This window comes from Rhagoletis pomonella, unplaced genomic scaffold, assembly GCF_013731165.1.
Source record: "Rhagoletis pomonella isolate Grant_MI unplaced genomic scaffold, Rhpom_1.0 Rhpom_scaffold_00001, whole genome shotgun sequence".
In the NCBI taxonomy this organism is placed as follows: Eukaryota; Metazoa; Arthropoda; class Insecta; order Diptera; family Tephritidae; genus Rhagoletis; species Rhagoletis pomonella.
Window position 1 is genome coordinate 2,524,221 of NW_023458555.1, and position 13,664 is coordinate 2,537,884.

General features: G+C 37.9%; 1 protein-coding gene across 6 annotated transcripts; it reads left to right on the top strand.

The window, feature by feature from the left end:
- Positions 1–218: 218 nt before the first annotated feature.
- Positions 219–13,227, top strand: LOC118736283 (neurogenic protein mastermind). 6 transcript variants are annotated; one of them, XM_036466381.1, is made up of 3 exons: positions 234–513; positions 1,217–1,404; positions 8,732–10,888. In XM_036466381.1, exon 3 carries the CDS (start codon positions 9,499–9,501, stop codon positions 10,522–10,524), a length of 1,026 nt encoding a protein of 341 aa, XP_036322274.1. In that variant the 5' UTR covers positions 234–513; positions 1,217–1,404; positions 8,732–9,498; the 3' UTR covers positions 10,525–10,888. The 6 variants fall into 6 exon arrangements, 5 of the variants coding, with proteins under 5 accessions (XP_036322291.1, XP_036322287.1, XP_036322274.1 ...); XM_036466387.1 differs by having other exon boundaries at positions 236–349; XM_036466390.1 differs by having other exon boundaries at positions 245–329.
- The last annotated feature ends 437 nt before the right edge of the window (positions 13,228–13,664 follow it).

Sequence of the window (13,664 nt, forward strand, 5' to 3'; positions counted from 1 at the left end):
CCAGTTTTCTTCGCAAGGGGACACATGTTGAAAGAGTTTCGCTCTATTGCCGGACAATTGTGAACGAAAGAGTGCAAGAAGCAAGAATAGTTTGTATATGTATACTACTGTCTCAGTCAGTTGCAAAAATTCCCTATATCTTTTAAATATAGTGGTTATTTTGGTAAAAGTATTTTAAATTACCCTGCCAAGCAGGAAAAGTTCCCTGGGAAAATAGCCGTTTAAAAGAGGTGCTTCGTCATTTGGAATTTAAGTTTGGAAAGAGTAGTGATGAAGTTAAGGTCGGTGAAGGCGTAATAATACGCAGAAACCACACAAGCGAGGAGCAAGTAATTGCACCAAAGAAAAAGTTAAATTAGATAGAAAAGTGGAAAGTGTTTTGACAGAGAAGATAGCCTTTTCGTGAAAAAATTTTTATCGATATTTATTACTTGGCTTGGTTCAAGTTAAGTTTCGTGAAATTTAATTATCGAAGGTGGACAAACAAGTATTTGGTGTGAATTGATATTCCATGTAATATAAAAGTACAACGATTAAATTTATCAAAAAAAAAACTAAAAAAATCAATAAAACATAGAGGGAATTCGTTTCCCAGTCACTTTTGTTTTAAATTGCCGTTCTTGAACTCTGTGATCACCGAATTGTTCAGGTGTGAAAGTTTAGTAAAACGGCATTTGTGCACGGAGTGTTGACCAGCCATTAACAATAGTTGTGTACTTATGATATCAAATAAACCAATCCCAATAGAAAATTTATGATTGAAGCAGTAAAATTCAGAAAAATATAAACACATAGCTCAATTCGTAAATAAATATCAATACTCGACGGAAAACCTTGTGTGGTTAAGGAGCTGAAAAGGACGGTGCAGATTTGTAGAGCAGGAACATTACTCTTTGTTACGTTAGATTAAGATAAAGAAGAAAGTTCAAAAAAGCGTTTTCCTTGTTTTTGCTCATATTATAGTTACACCCATTAAATAAAGGCTGTTGTAGTAAGTGAAAAACGCAATTCGCGGTGCCCAAATTTCCGACGAAGCAAATTCGCGTGGATTGACAAGGCTTTATTCTGTAATAGTAAAAATTAAACAGAAAGTCTTCTACTCTGTGAAGTGGCTGAAAAGAATTTTGTGACGAGAATTTTCCATTCGACAAAAATTAAAGAAAATCTTGAATTGTCAGCCATTGTGCAGTCGTATACAAAACAACTGTGTATGCAGGAAACGACACCGCGACTCGCAGATACAACTGGAATTTAGTACACGAAAGAGTGAGAGCAATAGTGGTCGCAACCATTTGTCGGTTCACAAAAAAAACAAACACGAACAAGCTCCACAAAGTGAAAATATTAATTACAGTGCAAGCAGCCAAATAAAGAAGTGCAGTGGAAAGGTTTACAAAGCGAAAAGTAAGCGAAATATAGCTTCTATAACTAGCTATAACTTCTATAACTAGAGTTCCAAATCGTGAAAAAATATTTAATATATGTACATATGTATGTAGTTATGAAATTGCTTATTAATTCTATAGTTGGTATACAAGTCGTCCTCAACTTTATGTAAATCCCAAACAGTGAAAATTGGCAACGTCGCACATTGCCCTAAAATGAATACAATTGTTTTGACATGTATGCATACACACATTTGTTAAAGGTGCGGTTCAACGTGCTGTCAAAATGCGAAATCAAAAGTCTACTTTCCCGTGTAAACAGTCAGAAAGTCCTTTTTGCAGATTTGCACAAATCATTTTCGGAAATAAAAATTGCTAGGTGTAAAGGCATGGTTAAACTAGGCAATGCAAGCGGTTTTTCTACGCGTTTCGCTGTCAAAATGCGAAATCGGAGGTCTACTTTCCCGGCATACCTAAAGAATGCGGACATTTGAGCTAGTGAAAAAAGAAAAAGTGGACGTGGTGCACCCCTTGCTGCTGAGTTTATAGGTAAACTTTTTTTTTGGTGCAAATGAACAGGGGCGGTGCCAGGGGGGGAAGGGAGGGCGATGCGGTTAAACGTGGAAATTTCAACATTTTCAAAAGCTTATATTTCAAAAACTATTGAACCGATTCAAAATATGGACACCGTTGGAAAGGTGATTGGATGACCTTTCATTCGACATATATATCGATGTATATAATAGGTTTGGGGTACTGTTTATGCATTTGTACAACGATTTTGGGTTGCTGTGTCCAAACGCGTGTTCACGCTTTATTACAAAAATTTAATTTACTAAATCTGTGCACTAATTTAACAATAATGTCGGTTGGAAATATGGTATTTGTTGCAAATTTTTGTTATAAATTTGTATATCGTTTTTATATGCAAGATATTTTTACAAAACACCCAATAACCAAAATAGACATCACTGGGGCGGCAGCCCCAGGTATACGACACAAAGGGAATTCTAGTTACCTCATATTTTCCCAAGGCTACATCACTGGGCGGTGGCCCCAGTTAGTGCATACCAAAAGGAGAATTCTATTTGGTAAGGGTTATAATCCTAAAGCGCTGCCGAAGTCCGCCAACGCAGAAAGGAATTCTACTCAAAAATGCTGTGGACGCAAGTAAAAATTCTACGTTAATACGTAAGCAATTTGCAAATAAAAATAATTTACAAAAATCTCATATAAACTTTTACTGGATTTTACTGGAAATGAGTAAAAAAACGCAATTATAGATAACGAATGAAAGGCCTTTAAATTACCTTGTAAAAGGTGGCCATATTTTTGAAATCTGTTCAACAGTTTTCAAAATATAAGATTTTGAAAATGTTGAAAATTCCACGTTTAGCGCCCCCAAGCTCCGCCCTGTCAATTTGCACCAAAAAAAAATAAATATGCCGTCTTTGGTATGCAGTTTTGTAGCCCATTCTATTTATGAATAATAAAGAGCAAGTTTCAAGAGGCTAGAAAATACCGTTAATTTTTGACAAACACTAAAAAATAATAAAAAGTTTGAAATTTGCTGAAAATTTGTAGAAATTTTATAATTTTTTTCAAAGTTTGAAAAGCGGATTTATATGATGTTTGTTGTATAAATTCCCAAGCTTTTATAAAAATATATTAAACATAAAATAAACCAAAGAGATATAACCAAAACTCTTAAAAGTACGACGAGTCTATTATCTCTGCCGCCAGTGCATATCAATTTAAAAACAAAATGACTTAACGTGACTCAAATAAATGACCACCTGTTGATTCTTTAAACCCTAAAATACTAACCTTATTTTTTATTGCTTTAATACTAACGTTCGCCTGTGAGACTACTTCGAAAAAAGTGCAAATTTCGTCTTTTTAAAACCTTAAATTTATTTAAAAAATGGTCTTAAACATATTTCACATGTTTCTAACAGGCTAACCTAATATTCACGCACGCCGCCAATTTACTGTCAAAAATTTCTCATGCACATACAACTTGTATGGGACCAACCAAAATTGAACCGCGTGCGTATGAAGCTAACTCAATTTCCAATTTTTGTTCTGCGTGACATTTTGATTTTCCCGATATTAAAATGCAACCATAAGCTGCGTCACCCGGTTTTTTGTTATTTATCTTGGTTATAATTAACTTTAATTTCAATGTAGAGATTAATTTGTTGCTGTTTTATGTGAATTCTAATGAAAAATTTTGTGTTGAATCTGAACGCCAAATCGGAATACACTGGCATTCAAAAGTAAGTGCATGGCGTTTTTTGTTTAATATTTGTCAAGTCAAAATTTTTTTGTTATTTTTTTTTTTTTTTTTATAAAAATATGGTTCGTGCTTTAATCAAACGTGAAGTGGACGGGAATGAAATTTGTCTGACTCGGGAGATCCGCAGGACAATAGCTCAACTTCGCTCTGGTTATCACAGCAGGCTAAACTCATAACTGGGCAGAATCAACGAAGACGTGCTCAATCTATGCCCGGCATGCTGGGAGTCGTCACATGTCTCACGGCGCCTGCTCGCATGTCCCCAAAATCCCACACAGCTAACACCCCTGTCCCTATGGACAGCCCCTGTTGAAGTCGCGAACTTCCTAGGCTTCCCTTAGCTGAACCAGCCGGTTCTACGTACCGGAATGACTCAGGTTTTACCCGACCAAGGGCTGTTGTTTCCGCGATCTAACCCCGTTTAGGTCGGCGAAGTATATAGAAGCTACATTCGCTACGCATTCTTCTGCTGAGGGCTGGCATCGAGTCAAACCCAGGCCCAAAATCCTACACCTGCTGGGTATGCCAGAGACGACTAACTCCAACTCAGTCAAGTGCAATGCTTGCGACGGGTGGAGTCACCTCAGAATCTGCCCAGTGGACCACATCATTTGTGGCCCTCTGCTGCTCAAACAGAGCAGCCTTCACGGCTAACCCCAGTTCACCTGCGCAGCTCAACACAAACACCACAGCACCACAACACAACAACACAATAAACCACGGCAGACCACGCAACAGACGCAACCGCACCACCACCCACATGTCGCCGTCTAAATCTCCTGGTTCCTCCTACAAGCAAGACCACACACATCCCTCACACTCCGCATAACAACACGTCTCCCAAACCACATGAAGCTCCTTCAATTTAACTGTAACGGACTTCAGAGCTAGATCGAGGAGATAACCGTCTTCATGGGAAGGCATGGTATATAGCTGCGGTCCAAGAGACGAAGTCGCACAGCAATTCAACATCGACCGCAGGGATAAGACCCTAGAATGTAAGGCATTGCTATCCGGTCAGACGATGTTGAGCTCGAGATATTTAACGTGTACATACCCCCTGTCACTTTCTGCTCGGCAGGATATCACCCCGATACAGGTGCGTTCCTCAGAGGTGAAAACCGTATGGTAGTAGGTGACTTTAACGCGCACCACGATCTTTGGCATTCATGCCTGTCAAACGATCGTAGGGGAACAGACTTGGATGAGCAGATAGACGATTCGACATTCTACACACTAAACGACGACGCACCCACCAGGATTATGGGCAGCTGCTTCAGCTCGCCAAACATAACAATAGTCAGTGCTGGTCTGATAAACAGCGTATCATGGCGACCTATGCATCCTTTGGCATCAGACCATCTGCCCATAGTCATCTTTATCGATAAACCAACCGACTTTGCTTCCGCGGAACACCGGACCTATATGAACTTTTCTAAAGCCGATTGGAAAGGCTTCGCGAAATTTACTGAGAGCACCAACCGACGTTCACATTGGTGAACGTAAGTTTCGCAGGGTTGTCACTGCTGCTGCAGCTCGCTTCGTACCGGCCGGATGCATTACGGACCCTCGTCCAAACTTCCCTGCTGATATGGCTGTTCTAGCCGATGAGCGTGATAACCTTCGTCAGGCCGATCCCGGAAATCCCCGTATCAGGGATCTTAACGCGGAGATCCGCCAACTTGATAGCGTACATAAGCGGAAAAAGTGGGAAGAGTATCTGAAGAATTGTAACTTCGCCTCTGGTGTAAGTAAGCTTCGGTCAACCGTGAGGTCACTGTCCAATCCGACGAAGCAAGACGACAGGTTCGAAATTTCTTTCATGCTTCGTCGGACCCGGAGCGATGCGCGATTTTAGCCCGATATCTCTCCGAACTTTCTAGCTTCTTCACTGCAAGGAGCCTAACCCTCTCCCCTATAAAATCCTCTGCGACCTTGCTCACCACCTGGACGAAGGTGGTCAGGCTACCGCTGGGAATTCACGTCGATGATACACCAATTCCGACGGTGAATAAACCCAAAATTCTCGTAGTAACCTTCGACAGTCTGCTCTCCTTCTCTGCGCACGCAACCGCTATTGTCAACAAAGTACAGAGCCGCAACAAGGTCCTCAAGTCGCTAGCCGGCAGTACTTGGCACAGAGATAAAGAAACGTGGCTGGCAACATACAAGGCAATAGGCCGGCTGCTTTTAAATTACGCAGCACAAGTGTGTTCGCCGAGGACTAGTAGGACGCAGTGGATGAATCTGCAGACGACGCAAAACACAGCACTACGGACAGCGACTGGATGCGTTCTGATGTCGGCAAAACACCACCTGCACGACGAGGCGAAATTGCTCCCGGTTAAGAAGCACAACACAATGCTCTGAAAGGAGTTTCTTGTTGGGAGCCATAGACGCGATCACCCAAATGGGCAACTGCTTGCAGAAGAGTTCTCGCCCAGGAATCTCTACGAACTGACGGACGAAGTCCAGAGGTTCATTAGACAACTTCTGGGCCCGTCAGCTTATCGACAGGTTCTGAACGGCATTCACAAGGAGTCAGTCTCGAGTTATGCCGACTCCAGACCTGTGAATGCCGTTCTAGGCGCACAACCACCGGGCATTGACGAGACAGAGCTTCATCTGCCTCGGGAGACTAGAACCACAATAGCCCAGCTCTGGCTACTGCAGCAGGTTAAACTCATACCTGAGCAGACTAAACGCTGATGTACCAAATGAGTGTCCGGCATGCGGAGAGACACTCCATGACTCGAAACATCTGGGCGGGGTTGTTGGAGCCGCTACAACAACAACAACAAGAACGCAGATGGATGAGCTGACTAGAGCGGGATTTAGTAGCCACTACAACAACAACAACAACAACAACTATTTTACATTGGTAAAGCCCCAGATATAAATATAGTAAACCGCTGAGAGACACTTTTGACCATCGCTAACATTAAAAGTAACCCAATAAACATTGTGGCGAACGTTCGAAGACGACCTTCGATATCCAATAGGCATATTGAACTGAGAACGAACTCATAACCAAACTTAGCTTTCCAACGATAATAGTATATTGGAAATACCCACACTCGAAATGGGTTTGAAAAAAATGAAAACCATAGCCAGTGTTGCCAGGTCCCTCTTGGTCTGAAAAAAAACGTCATTTCCTACCCAAATACGTCTTTTTCAAACATATGCACCGAGAATTGTTCACACTTTATAACTTTAAACTTGTATTGTATACAAAGGTACATATGTAAGTATATATGTAAGGTATATTAAAATGTCATTTCGACAGAGCATAAAATTCATTGTAAACTGGTTTGAGATCGTTAATATAAAAATCATCTTATACATACACTTCTGATCAGCTGATTAAGTCACCAATATTTTGATCTATTGTGGCTGTTTTGCTTTTGTTTATTTAATGTTTATTATTTTTCCATGAAAGCCTACTCATTATATAACAAACAAAATATAAATCCACATTTCATTTGTGCAAAAATTATAAAAAATCTGCAAAGTTTCAGCTAGATTTTTAACTTTTTATTCGGATTTTTAAGATTTTTTTGAGTATGCAGTTTGATAGCCCATTATTTTCCAGGGTAATAATTTGCAAGTTTTAAGTTGCTAAAGAATATTTTTTTTCTCTTGTAGACATTTGGCTCGGTGGTCGGTTGTCGAAAATGCTAAATTACGTTCTGCTAAGAAGAAACATAGCAATATTTCAGCCTTTTTTGCGTTCATTACATTTTCAATGAAGTCTTAAAAAAGTCGCCTACTTTTTTCTGACTTTTTATGCTGCTACAGCTTTTTTGGTGCTTTTGAGAGCGTGCCTGTTGCAATAGATCAGCTCTTCTTGATTTGGCTTTTAATGTGCAATCGCAAACATTGCAATAAGCCTCGTAATCTCAAGTGTTTACAAAATTTGAACGCGGGATCCTTAGTCCAAGAATCCAAAAAAATGCGCGTACGCTTGGTTTGCTTCGTATTTAAGTCATTTGTGTACAAAGGATAAATATATTTTGAAGAAGTTGCTGCAAAAAACAAAGCTTGTTAAGATTTATTAAGAAAATAATTCAAAATCAGTTATACTTACAAGATTTAGTAACAGAGAAAAATTATTGGGAAGGTAAAAAACGTCATTTTTTGCACAAAAAACGTCCGAACCGCAACAAGATACAAAAAACGTCCAAATGACGTTAAAAACGTCAACCTGGCAACGCTGACCATAGCAGCAAGAGGGAACGTGAAATCCAGCTCATTCTCGAAGGGAAATGTAAGACTATCACAGTGAGTCCCATTAAAATTTCAGTTCGATAATGAGCTGGATTTCGAATTCTTAACGAAGGGAAATACATAGGATAACGAAGGTTTGCTAGAGGATAGCCTGGTTCTCGAATGGAATACTAACCTATTTAACATTCATTATCGAAGGTGAAACTTGGAAAAAAAATTTGTCTTTTCCGAATATTTTCGAATTGCTAACCATGCCCTTATATACATTCTCGATTTCCACCTCAAACAATAATTTTGAACAATTTAATTTTCTTATTTTCAATTTTATGTGATATTAAAATGCTACCTGCACCTAAATAATAAATCGTGGCCGAGGAATTGAGAGAACGGGTTTACCTTACTTGCGAATTGTTCGGGTAAACAGGTTGTAAAGATTCATATAAGTACATACATATGTACTACGTACGTTTATACGCACAAATGAATTAAATTGATTTAAAGCGCATTGACACCGTACGCATTTCGCTCTAGTATGTATACTTATGGCTTTATGTCGGTTTGATAAGAAATTTATCATTAAATTGGTTAATATTTCATTTGCGAATTAAAAAAAAAAGAGGAAATTATGGTAACACTGTCCAAATGTAATTTTGATCGAAACAGCTGATCTCCAAATCGGTTTGAGTTCGAGAGGTGTTTGTACACTCTAAGTGTCGTATTTTTTATTTTGAGAATTCCCTCTTAATACTTAAAAAATTACAAACGTACAATAAAAAAATATATATATTAATTTTCACATATATTTGACTCCTTCTTTCAGGACCACCAATAGATGTACCGCCAGAACCATCCACAAAGCGAAGGATCATATAGAAGGACTAGAGGACGAAGAAGACAAAGAAGCGTAAGCTAATGAGTAAAGTAGCTAAAGAAAGCTTAAAACAAAACAGAAAAATCAACAGACTGATTAACAATATAAAACAAAATTATATATAAAATATATGTATATGTTTATACATAGTAATATATATAAATAATTATATGTATGTACATGTAAATAAGGGAGAAAAAAGAGAAAAAGAGGATATCAGAAACACTAGTAAGCACAGAAAGAAAAGCAGAGCAGATAGTAAAACAGTAAGAAAAAAGCATTGTAAGTTTTAAGCCGGAAAGGGGGAAAGATAGAGATAACGATATCGAAAGCAGGCTAAGATTGTAGTCACGACGACAGTGCCGTCCGCTCTCTGCTCGATTGTACTTAAACGAGCAACACCAGCTGCAAGTCATCGGCGGTAAGTTGAGTGTGACAAGGAAAGGACAACACCAATGATACGGATCCCTCGTTGTAAAAGAGAGTATAAAAAAGGATAAAACGCAAACTAACGTTGATTTTATTGTGTGTGATATTTAAAATTTAAGCATTAATTTAAACGCTAAATATTGAAAAGGGAAGCCGAGTGCGCATATTAAAAACAAAGCGGTATACATCAAAAATACCAAGGATCAGAGTTCGACATTGAAAACCATAAAAAATACATTCAGCTGTAACGGGAAGAAGCAGAGGAAGCTGAAAATCAAACATCAACTATGACATACTCGCACAATAGCGTTAGTAATAATTTAAAAATGACAACAACCGCAGCAGCAGCCGCAACGACAACAATAACTCGCTTGAAAAAATTGTCGAATAGTAGTGGTGGGTGTGGTGGTGGCAATGGTGGAAGCCGCAACTCGCCTACAATAACATCAACTTCACCCGTAACTGCACATTCCAACAGTATTGCCAGCAGTACAAATTATCAATACTATTACCAACAACAACAACAACAACAACTTGTGTTGAGTTCTTCACCGCCGGGTTGTCCAATGTCGTCAGGTGCCTCCACGTCATCGAATTGCAGCGAATCGTCATTAGGTTCTAGTGGCATTGGAAGCGGCAATTCTTCGTCGCGCCTACGGAAGCAGCAACAGCGAAAGCAGCAGCAGCAGCAGGTTCAGCAGCAGCAACGCAACTCGCCCCAATCAACAAGTGGTAGTGGAAGTGATAGTGGCGTGTTCTTCAGCAATAATCATCATTATCATTCGCATCATGGCAGCAAGCGTGGTGCTGGCACCAATAAGCAACGTGACGGTCAGAGATCGCCGAACGCACAGCAGCAGCAGCAGCAGCAGCAGCTGCAAACCCGTCAATCACCAGCTGTGATACTGGGGGGTGGTGCAAATCCAGTGGTTATCAATAGTAACGGCGGCAGTGCCGGTCGGAAGCATCGCGCAAAATTTGCTATGAACAATAGCCCCCTGTTCGGCCAGGTCTCGCCTACGCAACTGCTGATACCCACCGCATTGACGCATTTCGCTGGCAGCAAATGCTTTGACGCACCGGCGCCCACAGCGCTACCAAAACCGCCGCAGCACTGGACGCTGGGCAAGGCGGAACATAAGGCAGCCAGCAGCGCTGGACCCGGCCTCCACAGTGTGACGACAGCACGCAACCCAGCACTGGCAGCAGATGCACACACCTATGGCGGTCACGTGGTTAAGCACTCGAAGCGCAACTTGCTCGACGATTTCGACACGCACAATTTAAAGTTGTTGTTAAATGTGCAATCGTAACCGTTGCGCGCCTGCCAATTATTCCACGAACAACATCATCAGCATATATTTGAAATCAATACTTAAAAGCGAAAACAAACAAATTTAAAGCTCTACCAGCAACAAAATAAATTACGTCTCTCAGTTATGATAAACACTATGGCAAGGTTGATGTGATATTCGCAATGAATCGTGCAAGAGTGCGCTACAAACCAATCTCAAATCAGAAATAATATCATTTCGTATGAAAAAACAAAAAACTTTTTAACTAGAATAACTTGAAAACAAGTTTACAATAGACATCTCACAATAAAAAAAATAAGTACATACATTAAACTAAAATGTTTGTACGTGGAAAAAACGAAGAAGCTGCGTTATCATAAAGTATGACACAAATAACAAATGCTTGTGATCTCAACTGTATAGTGAAAAATAAAAAAAATCATAATAATTTTAATATGTGGCAAATTGGCTGAAAAATAAATAATAAAATCAAACAGATAACAAACAATTGAAAATGCAAAATTCCAAATTTCAATAATTTAGTACACACATAAATAACTCACCGTATTTCTTAAAAAATGCAACTCCATATAAATTGAATTTTTCGTCAATAAATTATTTACTTCGGAAGGCTAAAGGAAATTTTAAAATACAAACAAATAATATTTACACTCCGCGGAGTAATAATTAAAACAATGGACAGAAAGCAACTGTATAAGCTTAAATACAGAACATAAAAAATATCAGCCAGAAACAATATACGTAAACACCGTACTCCGGAAAACTTAAAAACATTACAGAGAAACGCTTAAAAAACGAACTGTGTGAATTGTGCGTACCTTGTTGCTTGCAAGCCGAACAGACATTTAACATATGGAAAGTAAAAAAATAGTGAACTCCATCAACCCACCAACAGAATAAAGCAATTTGATGAAAATCTTTGAACATTAATATAATAGTGTTACAACTACAAAACAAAAGTAAACAAAATGCAATTAAAGCAATTAAGACACATCGAACAACATACATAAATACCATTTAAGCTGAGGCCACAGTTGTGAGCGGAAAGCGAGCGAGTGAGTACAGTGCAAAATTGTACGTCAAAGACAACACCACACCGTCTAGCAACAGCAGGACAACAGCAGTTGCAGCTGTAGCTGCAGACCAAACAACCCAACAAAACACCAGCATTAGCAGCGGCATTAGATGTAACTGTGAACAACATCTATCAAGTAGGAAGGAAATTCGTTTTAGAAACCAAATCAGGTTTACTCAGCAATAGCGGCACATACATATGTATTATATATCAACACATTTTGTGCAACGTATACCAAAATTTATTTTACTTACCATATAATAACAAGATTCTCATTATGTGTATTAAATTTTAATATTTTTTTTTAATTTTTAATTTGTAAAAAATTTCAACTGTAGATTGTATAATTTTTAAATTTATCTTAACACAAAACCTCTCGTACAATCGAACGTTATATGTATGTATTGTGCCAACACATCGAACTCAGATATGCATACATACATATTTATATTCCTACTTTTATATAGTTTTCTTCTATATTTTTCTGACCTAAGGTGATATTTTTATGCCAGTATTTGAAAGTTGTATTCAAGTGCGATTTTAATTATAGAAATTTAAAAACAACGAAAGTGCAAATAACTCTGCATTGAACGCGATTTTAGGCTCTCACCTTTCTAATATTGTTCTTTTTAATTATGAACACTCATCCATCGTCTACTTCCACATACATGCATATATACATACATATGTATATATGTATGACGAAACAATTAAATTTAAACTTATTTACAAACAAATTTAGAAAGTGTTGGCGCATAAATATGTAATACGTTTCTAGTACCCTACATTTAAATGCAATTGTAAACTAAACAACCCCGTATATTTATATTTATTTATAGATTTTTACCATTTAAATCACCATCATAAAATGTAAAAACTTAATTTACTTAATAATGCGTCGGTCCTCTGGATTGAACTAACCGTTTGTGTGTATTACAAACAAACAAAACTGAAGACAACTCTTATGTACCCAATGCTAATGTAATACGTACTATGTAATGTGCTATACATTTTGAACTATGTATTTGTATTTGCAAAATAATATGTAGAAGTGTATTTGCAGAAATAACAAAAACCCAAAGATAAATGTTAACAAATTTTAAACTAGCAAACTTTAAAAATTAAAATTGTTTAAAGATATACTTCCGTCATCACGAACAAATAAAAAAATAAAACAATAATAATAAAACTACAATAGACAAAAGACAAAAACCAAACGGCCGCGAGGCCCAAAAACGAAAATATGTGCTTTAGTTTATTGATGGATACAAACAAAATTTTATTCAAAGAATGTCTGCCAACAAATGCAAATGAAATGAAGAACTGCAGCGCAAATGTAATAAACAAACATATAAATTCATAAGAGAACCTGAGTCCTAAGCAAACATCAACACACCCAATTCAGTACGCCAATTTACACAAACATTAATAAAAATAAAGGAAAATAATTGAGGTTTGCTTGCGATGCATAAGCATCTTGATTTACAAAAAAAAAATGACCAACGAACCCAGTCGTTGAAAATGTGTTATTTTGAATTAAAGCTAGTCCGTTGTGCAAAACATTATTAGAAAGAGTAGATTTATGAGATTTCAAAATACGACAATTTCCGGCAATAAAATAAAAATAAAAATAATTCAATTTCGAAACAGAATTAAACAGTAAATGTGTCGTATCTAAATGCTAAAAATGTAAATCGTAAATTGCATACAACTGCCTTAAAACAGTAGCCTGATACGAGTGTGATGATTGTTTGCAGCTACAGAGGAGCACTTAAGCCCAGTACCTTGTTTTTTATAGTTCATAATAATAATTATTTTTTTTTTATCGGGGGGACGGGGTGGGAGGAGGGCGGAGGGGGGAGGGGGGGTGGATCTAAAGGATGGAGATATTTCCAGCCTTCTTACGAATGATTTATACTAAATGGAATTGTGATGGAAATTTAAGCATTTGCCGGAAACTTGGTACAACAATGTCCGACTTAAAATTAAGAAATTTTAATATTAGAATAAATATGCTTATGTTTCGACAGCCTTTGAAGCATTCGTGCTTTTGAGCATACAA

Coding starts and splice junctions, on each gene's coding strand:
- LOC118736283 (XM_036466398.1), top strand. CDS start 9,499: ATGACATACTCGCACAATAGCGTTAGTAATAATTTAAAAATGACAACA.